The sequence below is a fragment of the Lycorma delicatula genome, chromosome 5, assembly GCF_047948215.1.
Source record: "Lycorma delicatula isolate Av1 chromosome 5, ASM4794821v1, whole genome shotgun sequence".
NCBI classification, from domain to species: Eukaryota; Metazoa; Arthropoda; class Insecta; order Hemiptera; family Fulgoridae; genus Lycorma; species Lycorma delicatula.
Window position 1 is genome coordinate 40,054,744 of NC_134459.1, and position 21,136 is coordinate 40,075,879.

The 21,136-nt window shown below is 29.7% G+C and overlaps 1 protein-coding gene across 1 annotated transcript in view; it reads left to right on the plus strand.

Moving 5' to 3' along the window:
* LOC142324869 (uncharacterized) overlaps positions 1 to 19,980 on the plus strand; it is a 29,447-nt gene extending 9,467 nt beyond the window's left edge. Inside the window, exons 3-5 of the mRNA XM_075365941.1 lie at positions 8,736 to 8,958; positions 13,225 to 13,978; positions 19,641 to 19,980. Coding sequence (XP_075222056.1) covers positions 8,736 to 8,958; positions 13,225 to 13,978; positions 19,641 to 19,909 — 1,246 coding nt within the window. The 3' untranslated portion in view covers positions 19,910 to 19,980. The remainder of the gene's footprint in view (positions 1 to 8,735; positions 8,959 to 13,224; positions 13,979 to 19,640) is intronic.
* Positions 19,981 to 21,136: the final 1,156 nt, after the last annotated feature.

A 21,136-nucleotide genomic window follows, 5' to 3' on the forward strand; every position in this document is an offset into this window, starting at 1 on the left:
AAGATAAGGAATAAGTTGTAAAATTAAGTAATAAGTAAAATAAAATAATTAAGAATTTGAATTTAAAGTATTGAAGAAAATTGGAAGTAGTCAGGATTTTTAGTTTAATTTACTTATTTCAAATTGCAGGAAACCTTCTGACAGTACAAAAAGTACAAAGTATAGCATACTAATTTATTCAGAAAGTATGGCAAGAGAGAACATCAAATTACTGCTAGACTAGAAGCATATGTAGCCGCTGCCAAGTAATGGTGAGCTTGTAGTGGTGAAAATTACTATCCAATGTAAAAACATGCTCCTCGCTCTTAGTAATCCCTCTTATCAAATAATTGTTCTATTTTTAACAAATGAATGCATCAATTTTGAAATAAATACAGTTGGCTAATTCTGTACTGCACATTGTACAATGTAATAATGGATGGTAAAATATTATCTATTACTAATTACACAGTAAATATTGCAATAGATGGTTATTTCTGTAACTAACTACTTACTAGAAAATGAATTAACCATTTAATTCCTCAGCTAGAATGCTCTTCTCATTGTCACACTATCATTAGTGTAATTGTCATTGTTATCAGTGTCACTACATAAAGAAACAATGAAAAATTCTGTCAGAGAATCTTAACGATTCATTGCTCCTATATTCATCTATGATTTTTTTTAACCTTTTCATAGTAAACTTTTCAGTGTTCATAACTCATCAAATTCATTTTATCTTTGCAAAATTTTTGCACTTCTGACATTTTAAATGTTGTGGCTCGCTTTACCTCTGATCATACCATCTCTATTGGATTTAAATCAGTATGGTAAGGTGGAAATTGTTGGACTTGATCCCCACTTCTTTCCAATAATTCGTCAAATTGTTCTCATTTTCTGTTGCTTTTGTTCAACTTAATTAGTTTCTATAATTGTGGTTTAAGCACTTGGAATAAAAATGGAATATGATGTTTCTGTAGTCAAACAGTCATGTCTTGTCTCTTGCTTGATGATACAAAGTTTTTCAGAAAATGTAAAATGATATGGAGCATTGTCAGTAACTATTACAGACTCAGGAGGAAGGTTAAGAACTAATTTTTCTTCAGCCCATTTCAGATAATTTTTAGTATTCATGCTATCATGGTAATTGCCACTTATTGATTTGGCTATCCAAGTTAACATTGCACTTAGAATAAAGCCCATTTCACTTCTGGTGTGAATTATAATTAAGAATTCACTTTTATTTATTGGTAAATGAAGTCCTGCATCGCTGTTGTCAATCCATGGTTTTGCCGTTGAATGAGATGATAAAACTTAGAATTCATCTAAGTATACAACTGCCTGGTTACATTTTCTAAAATCACTGATTGTCTGTAAATATGAAATCCTTTTCTGCCTAATATCATTTTTTTCAACTATACTTTTCCTTTCTTTTTCTGTTTTACACCACTTAAAACCTAATTCATTCAAAATTCTTCATAAACTAGTTTCACTGCCATTAAAACTAATTTTAATTTTCAATTCTTTAACGAGTTTGTTGACTGTTGGCAGCTCCCCTTTCTTTGAGTGAAATTCATTCACAGTTTGCCTAACCACACCTTTATCAAGATCATCTAATTTGGTAATTGATTCAGAATTTTTCTTTTCTTAGACTTTGAACTGAGTATTGAAAGTGCTACTGGCAGCTGCAGTTCTCGCTTTACACTTTAGTATAGTGATTAAATGCTTGTCATTTTTTGATTTTCTTGCAGTTAAGATTCTTTCTTCACGAAATCATACATGTTGTTTACAGTTTTGTGCACCTGTCTTTTCAAAGTTTTTTACCTTTCACAACAGACTTAAATGCATCCATAACTATTTGCACGTGAATGAACTACTTTAAAAAGTTTGAACTGTAAACCATGATAAAAATTTCTTACAAAATATCATACCTTAGATTAATTGACTATGTAACAAAATACACAATACACGCCAAAAGAACTGTACTGAGTGGCAGAACCACAGAACTAAACCTATATACATGGAGAAACAAAAATAAAATAAAAATGTTCTGTATTTGAAACATGATGTCATTTTCTTAAAACTGTAAACACATAAAAATAGATTGCTTCGTAAACAACAATTGCATCATTTTTATGCTACTAAGAGAATGGTGTGCCAATGTTTCAGAGAACAGTGGTATAGAAGTGACGTGCGGGCTGATTATCCAAGCTCGCCATTATGGTGGCAGCTGTAAGAGTTAGCATTATTTTGTTTCATGCATGTAAATTTAAGTTGCTTATTATCAAATTTGATTAATTTCTGTCTAAATTTTTATACTTCATCTGAAGCTTAAACAGATACTAGAATGTTTTAGAATTTAGCAAATTTTGCCATCCCCATTCTCTATATTTTTAATTTTTCAATTGGAAGTTGTCACAAGTTTGCTCTTTGTGATGAATCCATAGTTTTTGGAGAAATACACCCCCCTTGTGACATTTGCAGTCACTACACCGTGATGAGCTTAACCAAAAGTTGTCTTATTGAGCTGTAAACCTTGAAGTCGTCGGATATTGATTGCAGATCACATTCATCAGCTTAACCATCAGGATTCCACCATTGCAAATCACTATACATTTCCATTGGTGATTTATGTGGAGCTTTTGCCTTTGCTTTAGGCTTCAAACATCTTCACTTTCTGTCCTACTTAGCCCTCACAACTGTTAATCTTACTGTTACTCCATTTAGCTTCATGTTTACATGTTTTGCAATAATTCAACTTATCATGGTTAACACCAGAACTTGTACTACAAATTTTAGCAATTTCCCAAATTTTTACTTCTCTGTCCTTGTGAATAAAATCATTAATGTATTTTTGCAAAGCATCACTTGAAACTTCCATCACTGTTATGGTGAAAATCAGTGACATGGTCAGCCTGATTTAAATTGTCCAATCCATTTATAAAAATATGCATGTTTAATACACTTTACCGTATTTTTAATATATGCAAGTAAAGTTTGACTGGTTTTTTAGATATTCAAAAAATAAAAGTCTTAACACATCATGCTACTCTTCCACCGTACACATTTCAAGTATAGTTAACATTTTGAAATAAACAAAACATTTTATTACAGTGGTAATTGTTTTTGAACGACTGATATTTTCTATACCAGGGGTGCTAACTTGAATGTCAGACAGACTATTTAATAGTTTTCCCGCTGTTGCCATTTGTCCTAATTATTGAACAACCCTCTTACATAAAGAATTTAATAACACTATATATTTGTATCCTTTAAACTATAGCTGATGATTATATATTTATGGATGTGTATTACAGATGTACATTAATAAATTATATTTTGATAGATAGAAGTGACAGTAAGATTCATAATGAGATTATGAGTTATCTGATCATAGATATTAGGTAATAAAATTTTTAGGAAATGATAGTAAAGGCATAATATGTGATAAAAAAATAGAATTTTGAGAGCTAAAGCCCAGCAATTTAGTTGAAGTTGAATAATGTAGTCTGGTTGAATATTATCAAAGGAAATGAGCCTAAGTTGAAGTTTAATAAATTTATTTATTATACTTTGCCCATCTTGCGGGGAAAAAAGCTTAAAATAAGTACTTTTCAAAAAATTAATATTTATCCAACACATTTATAGAATTTAAGTGAATGAGTTAGGGAAAAGGATAATTAGTGAAAATAAATAATCTTTCAGGATAAATTGAGATTTATTTATAAGTTTAAAAAAAATAATGAAAAATAAGTGGGGTAGAAGAAAATTGCATGCTATTAAAAAGCATCATCTTAACCATTTGTTGATAGTGTGGAAATCATTTTCAATCCAAGAATCAGCAAATTTCACAACTTGTAGATAAGTAATGAAAATGCGTCATATATTAAGAAAGGTAGAAACTCGTTTAGTGAATATTTTTTGATTGCATCAGTAAAAGTTAACGTGTGCACTGCAACAAAGATTAAAATTTTCTTAGAGATAGTTTCATAAACTATAATGATGTTAGAAACAGACAAAAAAGAATAGATAGATTCAGTAATTAGCTCTCTAAAAAATAACACAGGTCAGCAAAAAAATAATTATTTGGAACCGAGATATAAGTAGGTTAATTAGAATGTGCTTTTTATGCTGAATCTTAAACTGAAATCAGATTTTTAGTTATCACCCTTTAAAATATTGAGAAACTTCTTAAATAATAGAATAAAAAATAATAATTATAATTAAAATTCCTACCTTTATTTTGCAGACATTTACGTTTATTTTAATTTCTTTTTTCTTATTTTCCTTTTGTGTTTAGTGAAGGCTTCTCTTTTTATCATCTGGCAGTAGTCATTCATCATAGATCATCCCATCTGCCTTGATAACGTTGTTCCATATGCAATATATCTTGATGGAACATTTAAAGGGAAAAAGTCCAAATTAGAATTAAAAAAATTTAGAATTTTCAATGACATTCTGCAGCCTAAATTTTTGTAGTTCATTTATAAGCTGATTTTGTCTTTCAACATTTTTGTTTCCATGAAAGCCAGTAACGACATCTTTGAATGACTTCCATGCTGCTAGTTCTTTTGGATTCAGTTTGCTGTCAAATACATTTTCACAAAATTTTCTTATTTCTGGCTCGAAGAATATTCGCTCTTTGCCATCACTTGTGTAAAAAAACCTCAGCTAAATATTTAAAGCTAAAGTCTCCACTTTATCTAATGCTTTTAAAAAATCCTTCATGCCTACTTTTATGTGTAGAGGTGGTAAAATAATACGATATGCTTTGACAAGGAGAATATTAACATTTTCCTTTCCTGGGATAAACTGATTTCTGTTTGGCTGGTTTTTAACTGTGTAGTCTTTAACTGTAGCTTAACTATCCCAAAAACACAAGAAACACATATTTTATAAAGTCATTCTGGGGACTGAGAAGAAGTTCTATCACTTTCAACTCAGCAATGATTCATCATGAGTGTTCATCATACCTAATAACTTTTAAAATTTTTGACATACTTTCATATGTTTCTTCCATTCCTACAGCATGTGCTACTGGTATAGAAGAAAACATATTTGAGTTATGCAACAACATTGCCTTTAAGTTTTTTTTTGATGAGTGTAAATAATTGTCAATCATGAATAATATATTCAATGTCCACTTCAGACAGCCCCCTAACATCATCTCAGGAACAAACTAAACCATCTCTTCTAAAGTATTTCAATACATTTTCATTTCAATTTCTGTATACTGAAATTTTATTATCCTTGTTTAATAAATTCCATTCTTTAAGACATGAACCTAGGAGTTTTGCATGTTGTTTCGAAGAATACAAGTCACAAATTAGGTTGCTCAGTTCTGCTTGTGTGATGAGGAGAAATTAGTACTTGATTATTCTGGAATATAATTAATATTGAAGTTGAGGATTCATCAGTTGAGCCTACTGGGGAATCAGAAATTTCCTTCCAAGAAGTTGAAACAATTGGAATTGGTAAATCAGCACCGTGAAGTACTGATCTCATAGCTGAACGAACATTTGTGTATGCAATACTGCTTTTATTGTTTGAATTGAAACCTGTAACATTTGTTAAGCAAAAATAGCAGTCATTGTAATTTTATTTTTAATGCTTGGCATTTCTTTCGCCACCACCCCATTCAGTCGCCCTAAAGCATAAGACCAAATATCTGTGCCACAAACGGCAACTGAGCCTCGAACAGTTTAGCGACCATTACCATAACATAGCTCCTAGAGCTTACCTAACAGTGTAAGTGAACAATAAGCAGGGTGCCATACACAATCGGCTTACATGTCCCAACCGCTCACTTGTTATATATTTGCTAAAATGGGTAATGTAATAAAAAATATTTGGAGAATTTTTTCTAGCCTGAATTTTATTCATTGTAAAATTCAAAATGTTTTAATGAATGAAAGTAAACTGAAATATTAAGAAATACTTTATTATAAAAATATAATTAAGTTTTAATTTATAAATACTTAATTGTTTAAAATACTTTGTAAAACTGCTTCACCATGGAGTGCAATAAAATACAGCGCAAAACACCCACATAAGCACAACTTAACAAATTTTGAAGTTATAAAATAATACCAAAAGTTGTTATGTCATAAAAATCTTTCAGTAATTTATGGCATCACTTATGACACAATCTTTATAATATGTGTATAATGTGTATGATAAAACCACTACCACAACTAAAGAACTCGGGACCGAACTCATACTGAAGAAAATTTCATCACGAATTACTCATTACTAGACTCACTGACATGTCTATACATGTCTGGCTTGACATGAATTGACATCATACGACTGTTATGTATCAAACATAGGTCTACAGCATGCATCACAATATAAATCAGATATGAATAAGCAAACATACAGTCGTACTAACTTGTTTGTATTGTTGTTCCATGAATGATGAAGCAAATGAATTTAAGAGGTTATAACTTAAGAATGTTACATGATGGATTGTTTTGGAATACATATTCAGATTCAGCATATAAAATACTATATAGAACACTTATTCCATTTCAGTTTCATATTTTATGTTGACCAGTGTATCAATCCCTTTTAGTAGATGAAATATAATTTATCCAAAAATTAAGTAGGGAACAAGGTAGATCTGTACATAGGTTTAGTTAATGCTTCACTTGAAACAGGATTAGTCCCTGAATAATTAAAAGTTGCTAAACTTAAACTTGCATATAATCACAGTAAGATGAAATTAAAAAGTTACTGACTTATAATTTTGCTTACATCTTTCCCAAAAATATTTGATAAGGTATTTTTTCATATTATTGGGAAGTCTTCATCTGAATTAAAATACTATATCAGTAGCAAAACATTACTGGTTTAGGTAACTTAAATCAACGAAACTAACTTAAGCAGAAATTATAATAAATAGAATGGTTATATTCAGAAGATTCAGAAAAATTATTGTACAGTGTAGGATCAAAAAGTAGTAGGACTGAATTTCTATAGCGCAAATGGAGCGGTGGAGGGGAATTAGACCACCTGAGCGTGGTAGTGGGGCGCCTTCCGAAGAGACCAATATTTTTTCCAGTCGCCTGCAGGCAAGCGGAGAGTAAGCACGTTGATTTACGTGAATCTCTGTGAAGAAGATTCGTCGTGATCTTGAGCAGCGCTGCGTCATCAAATTCTGCGTCAAACTCGGGAAAACCGCAACGGAGACCCTCTGAATGATTAAGAACGCCTACGGGGATGCTGCCATCAGCCGCTCAACAGTGTTCGAATGGCATAAGCTGTTCCGGGAGGGGCTGAAGCTCGTCGAAGACGACCAGCGCGCCGGTCGCCCGTCAACTTCAAGGATTGATGAAAATGTGGCCAAAGTGAAGGCGTCCAAAGTTCGTACCCCCTGGACAGACTGTGAATGCCAGTTTTTACATGAACGTGCTTAACAGGTTGCGCAAACGCGTCCTCCGCGCGGCCAGATATCGCTTGATTCTTGGAAGCTTCACCACGACAACGCGCCGTGCCACAGGGCGCTGCTGCTTAGGGAGTTTCTGGACAAGCACAGGGTTGGCACATTGCCTCAACCCCCTAAAGTCCAGATCTGGCACCGCCGGACTCGAAAAAGTGTTCGGTCAATGTGAAAAGTTATGGCCACTGTTTCTTTGGGATTTTTGTGGTGTGGTACTCATAGACTATTTGGAAAAAGGAAAAATAATCACCAGATAATATTATGTAGCATTGTTGGAGCAATTGAAGGAGGTCACTAAGACCAAACGTCCACATTTGGGCAAGAAAAAAGTGCTTTTTCACCATGACAATGCACCTGTGCACACATCTTCTGTTGCTCCTAAAATTCACGAACTGAGCTTCGAATTGCTTCTACATGCACCATATTCACCAGCTTTAGCTCTGAGTGATTACTTCCTGTTTCCGAATTTGAAGAATTGGCTTGGTGGGCGAAGATTCGCCTCAAATGATGAGCCATAGTTGAGACAGACGTCTCTTTTGCAGAGCTTGAGAAGTCGTATTTTACTGAAGGAGTAAATAAGCTGGAAAAGCAATAGACTAAGTATATTATTTAGGTGACTATGTTGAACAATAAAAACAAATTTTGGTAAGAAGTTTTGTGTTTTCTTTCTTAGGGCACAAACTTTCTGAACCATCCGCCCTTGTATTAAGTATTCATTAAGTTATGTATTTATTTTTACAGTACATACTTTTGGTATTTAATAGAAGTGTATATAAATTATATATTGTTGAAATGTACAGGTTTTACTTTGGTGTATTATCTGCACATATCCTATTCCTGTCATCAGTAATACCAGATCTCAAATCTTCTATGTTGTCGCTTTCTTGCTTTAATCTGCCTTAAATATAAAATCTTTTTCTCTTTAGTTTAAAAATTCTTATTTTTAGCTTATGAGGTGAATGAAACTCGTATGTTGATAATGTTATGTCCTTTTCTCCCTAAGAAACTGCCAATTTTTCTTTTTACTCTACTTAGTGCAAGTAGGATTAAGCTCATATTGTCAACCATTTTTATTACTGAGTTAGTGATCCCTGTGCATACCTATTTATTTGTTTCAGTTCTTGTGTACTTACATGGAAGAAAGTGTGTATGTATGCATTCATCCATCTTGTAACTGTGTGTGCATGTGTGTGTGAGTAAAATGACAACATTAGTTACTTAAAGCATTGAGAAAATACCAGTACTTATTTTATTCTTGATTTTGATTACACATTTATTCAGGAATTCCTTTGTTTATGATGTTTTTTTTTTCTAGAGGTAATGAATATGTTGCTCATACTGAATGTATCACAGAAGATCAGAAATATGGAGGAAAAGGATTTGTTCCAAAAACACCTCCGAGTGTTAAAAAAAGAGCAACGTGGCTGAGTTCTGTTGAATCGGCTTTAGAAATTCCTGGTCTTACTCCAGCACAGAAAAACTTCATTTCAAGTTGTTTAGAGTGTTCAAATTTACCTCAAAAAAGGAAAAAGTTCCATGTAAGCCTCTTTATATATATAGATCTTTTTTTGTTTACATTTTTTTATTAATTATATTTTGATTTCTCTGTTTATACCTCATTAGTTTGTGTGTAAGATGATATTATATTCAAGAAATGTCAAATACATGTAATCATCTTTGTATATTTTCCTAGTGTGTATTTTAATAATAACCTTCTTTGTTGTTGTGTGGATTAATACATGTAGAGTCTAATAGTTTAAACTGTCTTTTACTATATATTTAAAATAATAACTGTTCGTATATTATGTACCTTATAGCAACAATTTAAATGAAAATAAGATTTGCATAAAAACATAAGAAATGCGTAGTTGAAAGAGTATATTTATATTGGACTATTTAAATTTTTTTGCAGCAGTTGTGTCAGATTAAAAGAAAAAATATCATTTGACTCACGGAGTAGCATAAATTTTTTCATGAAAATATGAATTATTTTAAGAAACTGCCATTTTTTAATGAAATGGTTTCAAATGATTCTTGAAAGAGACACTGTCGTACAGGATATAAAGAAAATAGAATGGCTGACTGTTTGTATCAGCTGAAAAACCAAATTTGTTTGAAAATAACCAGATGGGATATCAAATAAAAATATTTGTTTAGCAGATTTAAATGTACACTTGTAAAATAGTCCGTAACAGTGCAATGCAATGCATGAAGATTGACAGAAATAATTATAATTTTAAAACATTTTTAATAAAGTAGTATGTGAAAATTTTTCTGAGTAGGTAATGAAATCATTATTTGGAGAAATTTTTTGAAAATGGTACTGAAAGAACAGAAAAAACAGATGTATTATAAATTTCATTTACATGACTGATTTTGCCACAAAAAATGCAGATTTCTTGTATAAGCTGTTTTTCAGTAGTAATCTTCAGATAAAGCTAAGTAAACATAAATCTAAAAAAGTTTAATTTTACAAATGTTATTTATGATAATCTTGTCATATTTGGTTTGGAGAATCCTGTAAACAAAATTGTATGATTTTTATTTTCTCTTTATTCATAATAAAGATTATTGACACAGACATTTGTTCGTTTTTTGGAGAATATTTACAATAATGAGTATTGTTATGAAAACAAATAATGAAGCATGCTAGTTAAAATTGTTATCTTAATTCTTAGATTGATTTTTTTTGTGTTGCATATGCAACACTGTTTTCTGATGAAAAAATTTCTTCTTAAATAATTATGGTTCACTTTTACATTTTATTGTGATCATTAATTATTGTTTGCCCAAGCCTTTGAACGAGTAACAAATTTTATTTTTATCTAAATTTTTACTAAAAGGTACAAAATCTACCAACAGTTATTATTTTAAATATGTAGTAAAAGAAAGTTTAAGCCATTAAGTTAAGTTTAAGCTAGCTTATATGTATTCATCTCGCACAACAAAAGCAAAGCTGGTTTTTAAAATACATCAGCTTTTTTCTCATATATTTAACATATTTTTGAATTCTTTGAAATTCAAGAATTTATTTAATTTTGTTTGAGGTAGAGCCGTGTATACCATTCAGTAACAGGCTACATGGTTCAGGGTGAATGTAAAATTTCATGTTGCCATTCTACTATTAGTTCAGTCAATGAAACATGTTTTATTTTAGGGCTATTTGTAGTCACAATGGTATCATCTCATTCAGTTTGTGTTCCTATATTTAATGGTAATTTTGAAAAGTATGTGAGTAGCTTTTTCTGTACACGTGATAATGAAAGTTTTGGGATTCTGACAGTAGTATTGTTATTGGTGGAGATAGTAGAAGTAGTACTAGTGATAGTGATAAGTAGAAGTAGTACTAGTGATAGTGATGAGTAGAAGAGTAGCACTAGTGATAGTGATGACTGTGAAGTTTGCTCTAAAGTAGATGCTAAAGAGAAATGTGAAAGGCATCATAAAGAAAACAATGTAGAAATCCCAGTTCCTGGTAGGCAATTCAGGTATGAATCCTGTAATTCACTGTTAGGCAAATTTTTAGAATTAGATGCTATAAATGAATTTCGGGATGCAACATTTTGGGTTTATGCTAAGTGAAACGAACATTTATGCCAAACGAAACTGTAAAAATGGGTCAATAATATACCTGATGTATGTGTATTTTGTGTTTTCATGCAGTGATTTATTACTGGTCATTAGAAAAATTATCGTTGTCCAATGATTCTGAAGTAATTATTTCAAGAAGAGAACAGTGTAAAATTATTTCTATATATCTCCATTTCTGTTTTATTGATGAAAATAGTAAGTTGTAAAAGGTCTGACCTGTAGTTGAGTATTTACATGACAAATTCAAAAAACACTTTACTCCTGGGTAGAAATATTTTTATTGATGAAAGTCTCACAGCAACATACAATTCAATTAAATCTCAATAAAACCTGTCAGATTTGGTATAAAAAGTTAAAAAACAAAATATGCCAAAACTGGATAAAATTTTCTTGGATAATTGGTAGTCATCTCCAAATTTATTTTTAAGACTTTAACTGGGATATTTATGTAGTGGGTACAGCTAAAAACAAATAGAGTAAATTTTTGTAAATAAATGTTAAAAACAAATTTGAAAAAAGGAGAAGTGACATTCTCTTGTCACAATCTTTGTACCTAAAGTGATCAGATAGAAAAAAATGTGGTCTTCTTTTCATACAAAGCCCTACTACATGTCAGTTATTCTTCAGAGAGAAAATAGGGAAAAAATGTACAGCCTGTTTTAAAAGCTGCGTGTTGTTTATAAGTACAACAAATTTATGTGTGCACTGGGTAAACAGAATCAAAGACTTTGTGTTTTACTTGTCTGTTGTTTCAGCAAAAGGTATAAAAAAGTGTTTTTATTTTTTTTTTAATGTAAAATTTCACAGTGTTAGTGTCATTCATAGATTACTTTGTAAAAGTAAAACGTGACATACATAAACTTTCATTGGTTTTCACTTAAAGCTGAACATTTAATGGAAAGAGTAACACTAACTTGCTGGAAAAATAATCCAGGGTGTTCACCTTCATCAGCCAACTGTCTAATGTAGCTGTGAGCAAAACGGTTAAAAATATTTCACAGACTACTAAAACAAGGTCTAGAAAATGTACAGTTTGTAATGCTTATAAAATAAGATCAGAAACTGTTTATCAGTACAAAAAGTGTAAAGTGTCTACACTTTTTGAAAGTATTTTGAAAAATATCTCAATGTAATTAATTTTACAAAAGTTAATTAAAATTAGGATTTAGAATAAGTTTAAAATAAAAAAAGGAGAATTGTAATTTTGTTAATTAAAAGAAATGTTATACTCGATGAACAGCTTGTAGTGTGTAAAAATAACTTGGTCCCTATTGATAGATATGTCCAGAAATATTCAGGCAGGAATAAGTTAATCTTAAAAAAACTTAATAATTGTATTAATGGTTTGTTTTCTTTTTTTCTAAATGATTGTTCTGTTTTATGCTAGTATTTAAAGTATTTGAGCATTTTTCTTTTTTATATATTGAAATATTAAAAATCAGAATATCATCAAATCTATTCACTTCAGTCTTCAGTTGAGGTGGAAAATGTGTCTGAATTTATTTTTATGTAAAGGACATTTTTTGTGAAGGAATCTAATTTTAATAATAAAATTATCATTTAATGAAATAATTGTATACATTAGTGTCTCATTAATGTTAGTACAGAGTCCTTTTAGTGTTCGTTTTTCCTCAGATTAATATTTTAGTGTTCCTTTACCTTGCTTTATACAGGACAGAAACAGCAGAGCCAAAGAGAACAAAGAACTGTTATAAGTTAATAATACAACTTTTTTATAGCATTCTAATCTTCTTCTTCAAGTTATTATTTTTAGCCTTTAATTTTTGGTAAGGAACATAGATTAAAAATTATGCATATTATAATATACTGTAATTTCTCTTATTTATTCATTTTTATTTTTATCATTTTCAAAACTTACTTTAGTTCAGGTTATTATATTTATTATTAATTAATTCTGTAATCCATTAGAATTCTCTCATCCTCCCCAAACAACATACACCTCTAAACAGCGGTTGTTTTGTCAGACCCCCAATCCTGTATGCTTTTAAAAAGTTTGCTATTATTATTGTTTTAAAGAGAAATTGAGGGCTCAGTACTGTTTATTGAATCATTCTGTGTGTGAAGTGATTTTCCTGAGACTACAAAATTAAGATTGTAAAAATAGCCAAAGTTATTGTTTCATGTTTCTTCTTACATGCTTATACATTTCTTAGTATGTATGTAACTGAAATTAATTTTTTGTTTTTCTGTAGAATTTTATTAAATCTGCTTTTGGAAGAGCATGTCCTAATGATAAGTTAGTGGATGGTGTTTTTGATATATTGGAAGAAACTCATAAAAGAAATGTTGAAAAAGAGCAAGCGGAAAATAATAGTAATAAAGAAACTGCTATTTCAAATAATGAAAATAGTAATACCCAGATTAGCGATCATGACGTGGAAATAAACAATGATGAAAATTCTAAAAATGAAAATAATAAGAAATCACAAAAAAGAAGACATTCTGAAGAACAAAATGATGAAACAGAAATAAAAAAGAAAAAGAAAAAAGATAAGAAGAAAGAAAAATTGGAATGTAAAGATAATGCAGATATTTTAGGAGATCAAACTACAACTTCTGTGGAGTTAGAAGATACTGTTGAAGATAATACTACTGTTAAAGAAATTAATGTAAATTGTAATAATTTGTGTTCAGTTAATCAGTCTGAGAAAAAATTAACTAAAAAAGAGAAAAAAGAAAAAAAGAAACGTGCAAAATATGAAGCGGAGTTAAATGAAATCGAGAGTAATAAAAATCAAACTAATCATGAAGAAAGTGCAAATAATAATGATATAAATGGTAATGAATACAGTAAAAAGAAAAAGAAGAAAAAAGATAAAACCAAAATGTCCAATGGTAATGATGAAAATGCTGAAAACATTGATGAAAAAGTGCTTAATAAAAAGAAACGACATGATGATGATATCGAGGAACCTGTTAAAAAAAAATCAAAACCACTGAATTGTGGTAAGTTTTTTATTCTTATTTATCAATAATTAAATTTTTCTTTTTACCATTTTTCAGTCCTTTTAAGTTTGTAAGGGGTAGATGCAAACACAATTGTAATTGATATTCAGAACTTAATGTTTTGACTGATGTTTATTTAAATGATTGTTGTATGCATTATTTTTTTGTTACATGAAATGTGTTAGTAATTTTCATCATGTAAAATGTGATAAGTTATTTTTTAAGTGATTTAAGTTATATTTTGTAATTTTCCTTTTCTTCGTTCCTTCTAAGGAATTTTTATTTTATTAAAGTAAGAAGAAGAATTTTTTGAGAAAATATCTAGAGGCATACTATTAGTAGAGTATGGAGGAATCGGTGTGGCAGATGGTGCTTATTTCTTTTTTCTGTTTTTCCTCCGGAACCTCCATAAGGTATTATACTTCAGAGGATGAATGAAGATGATATGTTTGAATGTAAATGAAGTGTAGTTTTGTACAGTCTCAGGTTGACCATTCCTTAGATGTGTGGTTAAGATGATGCATATTTACACAAATTGTTATGTCACTGTGCAGTGAAATTGCAAAATAAAAGATATGAATATTATATTAAAACTACAAGACTAGAGAATAGTTAAACCAAACTTTAAAGAAAAAATTAAGACATCATTTATTTACTAATTGAGAATATTTTGAGGTGATTGTTGTTACTTAAAGGCATTGGTTAATTTTCTTTATATTTTACCATTGACTATTCTTACTAACAAAACATTTCAGATCAGTTAAAATTCCTTTTGGTAATAACAAAGCCCTTCGAGATGTGTTGCTTTAAAGCTCCCAAGCCTAGAGTAGGTCTCCTAAGGCATAAACCATTACAGTCCACTTGTGTTTTAATTTATATGAAAACATTTTTCTTTATTTTTCTTAAAAGTCTGGTCTGGTCTGGTCTGTTTACTTGTTGCATACTAAATTAAAAGCAGACATAAAATGTGGATTATTATCAAATAATAAGAATGCAACATAAACTGTTTAGTGTACCCTGAATGGAAATCTCATGAGAACTGTGTGTTGATCATTTGAAATTTATTCTTCATAGGATGAGTATTACAGAAGTTGAATCACCTGTTATCCTGTTTCTACCTCTGATATCTTAAAGGTGTTTTCTAATAACCAGAAGAGCAGTCACTTCTGTAATTGAGGTGCAGTGGTACCAGAGGAATTGTCAATAAGCTGTTTCTATCCAGAGATTACATAAAAAACCTTACTAGGTCTCGCCACTAATTTTGTATATTCATTTGATATTCTGTGTGAGAAATAAGCCAAGCATGTTACATTTTAAAATTTTTTTCCATGTTAAGCATTTTTTTTTTTATTTTACTGCTGCAATCTGTCACGAATGACTAAGTAATTGTTTCACATATGTTTCGTATGATGTTTGATGCAAAATATTAATTTCTTTATATACAAGTATAATCCTGGATATCTGAAATAATGGAAACAGCTGATTTTGGATAACCAAAAATTTAGGATAAACAGGGTTTGCTAAATAGAAAGAAAATAAATAATATTATAAAAATGTTTAAAAACTTGCTATATACTTTTTAGTCATACTTTAATCAAATTATTATCATACATTACAAGAGTTTAATTAGTAGGTTTATTTGGAATTCAAAAGATACATCATATATTGAAATTTTTAATATATTCTTAAATATCAAACAAATTTTCAATCAAACATTTAGTATACAAAGTAACGAAATAGAGAAGTTTTTATTTCATTTACTTAATTAAATTATTAATTAAAGAGCTGTGTCTCAACGTACTGCCTACCAAAATCATTATGTGTGTGTGTGCGTGTGCGTGCACATGTGAGTGATGATGAATTGTTGTCAAATTAGAAACCACAAAAACTCTCATACCAAGTTTTTGTCATTTTTTTATATCAAACTTCTATCGGATTTTTCATCTGCGACCCCAAAAAACTCACATTATGCAGATTTTGCAATTTTTTACACCCACATCTATAATTTCCACCCTTAATTTACTCCCGTACAGGGGGGGTGTTTGCAGAAGTAATGGTGGAATATTGTATTGTCACCCGACCTTAGTAACTGTGCAAACTTTCATCAACAGGCAATGCCAGGAAGTATGTTAAATTATTGCACCTGCACCCTTAATTTACCCCTGCATGGGGGAGTGTTTGCAGAAGTAATTGTGGAATAGTGTATTGTGACCCAACTTTAGTAACTGTGCAAATTTCATCAATGGCCAATGTCAGAAAGTGTGTTAAATTATTACACCTGGATCCTTAATTTACGCCTGTATGGAGGAAATTTGCAAAAGTAATGGTAGAATATTGTATTGTCACCTGACTTTATTAACTGTGCAAACTTTCATCAATCGGCAATGTCAGGAAGTATTTTAAATTAAGGATGCAAGACTTGAGGACAAACATGAAAAAAAGACATCGTGAGTTAAAGAAAAGCAAGTAAAAAATTTATTTTATTGAAAAAAAAAAAACAATTATTTTGTGTGAAAAACTTTATTTATGCAATTTAATTAAAAAAAGTTACAGTAGCCTTTTGATTGTTTTTTTAGAAGAAAAAGTTTTTCTGGGTTTGATTTTCTATCTGTTTTCTTGCTGCAATGTCGCACCAGCATTTAATTAACAATATTTTACTATGTGTCGACTTATCACTTTGTTTGATAGTAATGATAGTACAAAAAAAAGTGGCGATAATGTCATTTAAAAATTGCAAAAATACTTAGTTCTATAGGTTGTAATAGGCTTGTAACATTGGGTGAAAAAAATTTCACACAAATACCATCGTTGGCTATATCTAGTGGATGCACTGCACCATTGTTGACAAATAAAATCACTTTTGAGGTAAATTTTTATTAGCTAAAAAGTTTTTCAATGCTGGGTACAAATTTTTCATTTAAACCATTTTTCAAATAAATCACATGACACCTACCCATTTTTTTTTTTATTTGTGTAATACACTGGAAATGAATTTTTTGAAATATATTTTTATTGCTCAAGGATTTTGAATTTACCAATAGACATTAATGGAAAAAAATTTTTCGAATCATTACTTTGTAATTTACTCTAGATTCATCAGCATTTGTATAACTCTCTATTATTTTTTTAAATTCAGTTTTGTAAAGATGAGCTGCATTTTATCTGGCAATAATAACTGCTAACCACAAATATTTAATTGACAGATTCTGTATCTGATTTTCTACTTATCCAACCATCCAAAACTGGCTTAAAGTTCACATATTCATTTTCAAACATTTCTCCTATTATTCTAGCCTTTTTCTCAATCATAATGCGAATTGTCAAAAGTCCTTTTTCCCCATTCAGTCTCATTCCCCATAAACCAAAAAAAGACAAGATTCATTTAGTTTTTTATATTCCGACAGTTTCATTGTTTTCCTATTCAGTGTTTTAACATTATGCTGTTCAAGTTTGGCTATATTTTTCAACATATCTTTTGAAATCTTACAGCTTCCAATCTTTATTCCAGGGTTATAACTACATACTTACTTTTACACAACAATACTGTTAAATTTTACTCAATTCTACTAATGAAAATTACTGCAGTCTATGTGGAATAAAAATCGCATTTTATCTTTAAGTATAAACAGTGACATTATACATTCAACCACAACATAGGACTAGACTCCTTGCAACAGAAATGATACTACAATAAGGAAATAACTGCACAATTATTACAATAACATCCTGTCTGAAGTAAATTAATGTTTGGCTTCTGATAAGAGAAATAGTTTTTGTTTACAGATTCCTACTTAATTGCATTTGGGTTTTAATGTTTCTTTGTGTTTTTTTAATAAGATATTTAATACATATTTTTAAATACAGAATGTAGTAAAGATTATTTAAATATATTGAAGTTTTGGTTAACCCAAGTTGGGCTGATTGGGATTCCCCCCCTCTCACTGTGTGTTTATATATATATATCAAAGACAAAAGTATAAAAAACAGTTTACCACCAAGAGCACAGAATTAACCTTATGCTTATTGTTTTTTCATAATAGCACTTTCGAGGGGTCTCTCTCATCATCAGTTAAACTTTTTCTTTTAAAAATCACACATTAAAATTATAAACATGAAAAAAATATGTAGTCATAAGTATTAAAATATTTTTAAAAAAATTTGTTATATGGCTAGCCCCTCGCAGGACTAAGATCAGTCATAGGAGCAATTAACTTTATTTCAACAACAATAAACATAGACCAAAAGGAATAACCATAGAAAAAATACCTCCTTGAATAAAATCCAGAAAAAAAAGGAAATCCACATAAACAAATTAAAGAAACAAAAAACGCTGTACTAACATAAGGGCACTGCTTAGAAACAACCCCCACATAAGGCACTGTATTCAGAGTGAGTGCAAAAGATTACAAAAAAATTGCAGTAGTATAAATATATATATATATATATACATACATACATACATACACACTCAGAGTATCTATAGTATGTATGTACTCAAAGTATAGTACTGTTTGTGTGGCCAGCCACAACAAGAATTTTTTTTTTAATCTGAACAAATTGCTTGCTGGATGAAGATTCACTTCAAATGATGAGGACAAATATGAAACTAAGTATTGTTTTGCAGAATTAAAAAAAATTGCATTATACTGAGGGTATTAAAAAATTTAGAATCCATTGGTCTAAATGTATCTGATTTCAAGGTGAATATGTTGAAAAATAAACAAAATCTCTCTAAAATCTTGTATTTTCTTTATCAGCTGAGAATGTTTCAAATGGCTGTCGTAATAAAATTTTTATTTTATTGAGAAAAAGATTCATGTAAACTGTCAGTTTGGATTAATGTTTACATTAATATTTATGTTAATGATTCAATGACATTCCATGTTTGTTTATATAATGACTGCAAATGTACTTTATTGCTTGTCGTGGTTTGGTATTACCTTTCTGTTAATCTATTTGTATGTTTGTTACACTATCGTCTTTAAGTGTTTTTGTATGAACATTACAAAAAGAAACTTATGTTTTATTTTATTTAAATATGTGAATTTTTATTTTTAATTTTTCAAAGTCGTCATTCTGATACAATTTAGGTGTTTGTTAATAAATTAGTAATTTGTTTTATGTATGTTTTTTATTTTGATTTAGTTGTATATTTTTTATCACATTGATTGTTTATTAGCCATATCATTTTTCCCAAGGTTAGTTCTCAAGAGTTGATCATCTTAAATGATTTATAAACATAAGATATGTTTAATGTCAGGCAGAATAAACTGTAACCTCTGAATTGAGCAACTGAAGGCATTTCTCAGGAGCAATGAAGAAAAATGTCTATAACAATTTTTGTACAGATGTGGTTTTAAAAATTTGTATTGTTATTTTTAAATTTTTCACTAATTCATTATGATATTTCTGTATTTACATGCTTTAAATTTATTACAACTTTGCTTCCAGTTCTCAGAAAATAGAGTTAAAATCATTATTTCAGTCTTTTTGTTCCACTTCCCATAGGTTAACTAGCAGAAGGTAGATTAGCTATGTTAAAATTTTTATAAGTACTAAGTATTATATAGTTATAAATGAATTCTTTTGCTTTCTTATAAATTTTTGTATTATTGTTGTGAATTGAACTGTTGCTTATTATATCAATTTTGTATTGTTACAGAAGATATTAATGAAGATAATATTCTTAATGATATCGATGCTGGTAAAACAGCTTTTAAGTGGGATGAAGTAATAATTAAAGTATTAGAATCACGATCAGATAAAAAGTTATCTGTTAACAGACTTTGTAAAAAGATTATCAACGAATACCAATCTGTTTGCAGTGAAAGTCATATGACTTATGAAAAGTTATTGGCTAAATGTAATAAAAAAATTCATAAGACTCCAGGGGTAAAGGTTTTTAAAGATAAAGCTAAGTTAATTGATTAATTACAGTGTTGTGTTGTGTATTATTCATCTTTACATTTTTATTATTTTAAATACATGATGAAGAATTTGAACTGTGTAATTTTATTCTCCTAACAGTATGGATTATTGTAATAGCATCTGAATGAGTGGTTGTGCAAACTGATATTATTATTTTGATATCAGTGCAAATAATACTATTTTCACGCAGGTAATAGAATTATAGAGAGGGTAATTTAATGTTGTAGCACTATTTTTTATTAGCCAGCTTCTGCTATACTCATTTCTTCTTGGTAGTATTGAATGTAGTTTCTCTTATTTTTCTTCACTTTATCAATTGTTTATATGTTGGGTTAGAGGAGCCTGTGTAGCTGATAAACAAAAATAGTTGAATTAAATAAATATTGTTAAAATAGAAATTTAAAATTATAAAATTTTACTTTCCCGTCTAGATAGTGCTATAGCTCTAGAAGGAAAAGGATTGTAATTGGTCCAGTTTGGGCATTTTCCCAGTTGCGGTTTTCACTGGATGCGGTTTGACATCTAAGGAACTCAAAAAACCAAAAATGTCTATGTTAATGTTCATATGTACATGTGTATGTGTTCGTTGTTGGCCTCTAAATCAGCTTATATCTCCAGTAAACAATAATAGTATTTATTTTATGTCAATAACAAACAAATAATCATAAATGTCAATAATAATAAACAGAGATTATATACATAACAAATTTAAAGTAATTGTCAGGATTTATTTACAGGTAGATAAGTAAATAATGAAAAGATATAGCATGACCGCTGCTAGTCTTAATACTTTTAACCACTAGGCTTGTATTAATAACAATAGTACAATAGAGAAGACAAGTATAAAGTCCTTTCTCTGCAAATACACCTTTGCTGTTCACAAATAAATCTACCCTAACAATTTATGAATGAAATTTAGTACATTTCACTTAACCAAACCATTACATTTCACCAGTACATTTCACCAAACCATTTCTTATTTACAATAACATTTTTCTTCTTTACCTTTTTTATTGTAATCAAGACTCATAAAATTGAACTTTGACTCCCCCTTGGGATTCATGCAAAAAGTTTCACTTTTTGTATGATACACTTTCAAGGCTGCTTTAAACGATTTTAATATTTAAAGTTGTTGAAATAGATGCTTTTTTTTTGTAATACTACATTTGAAATCTGTGGTTTTAACCTCAAGCCAATATATTATCTTTTAATATAATGTGGGATTTTTTC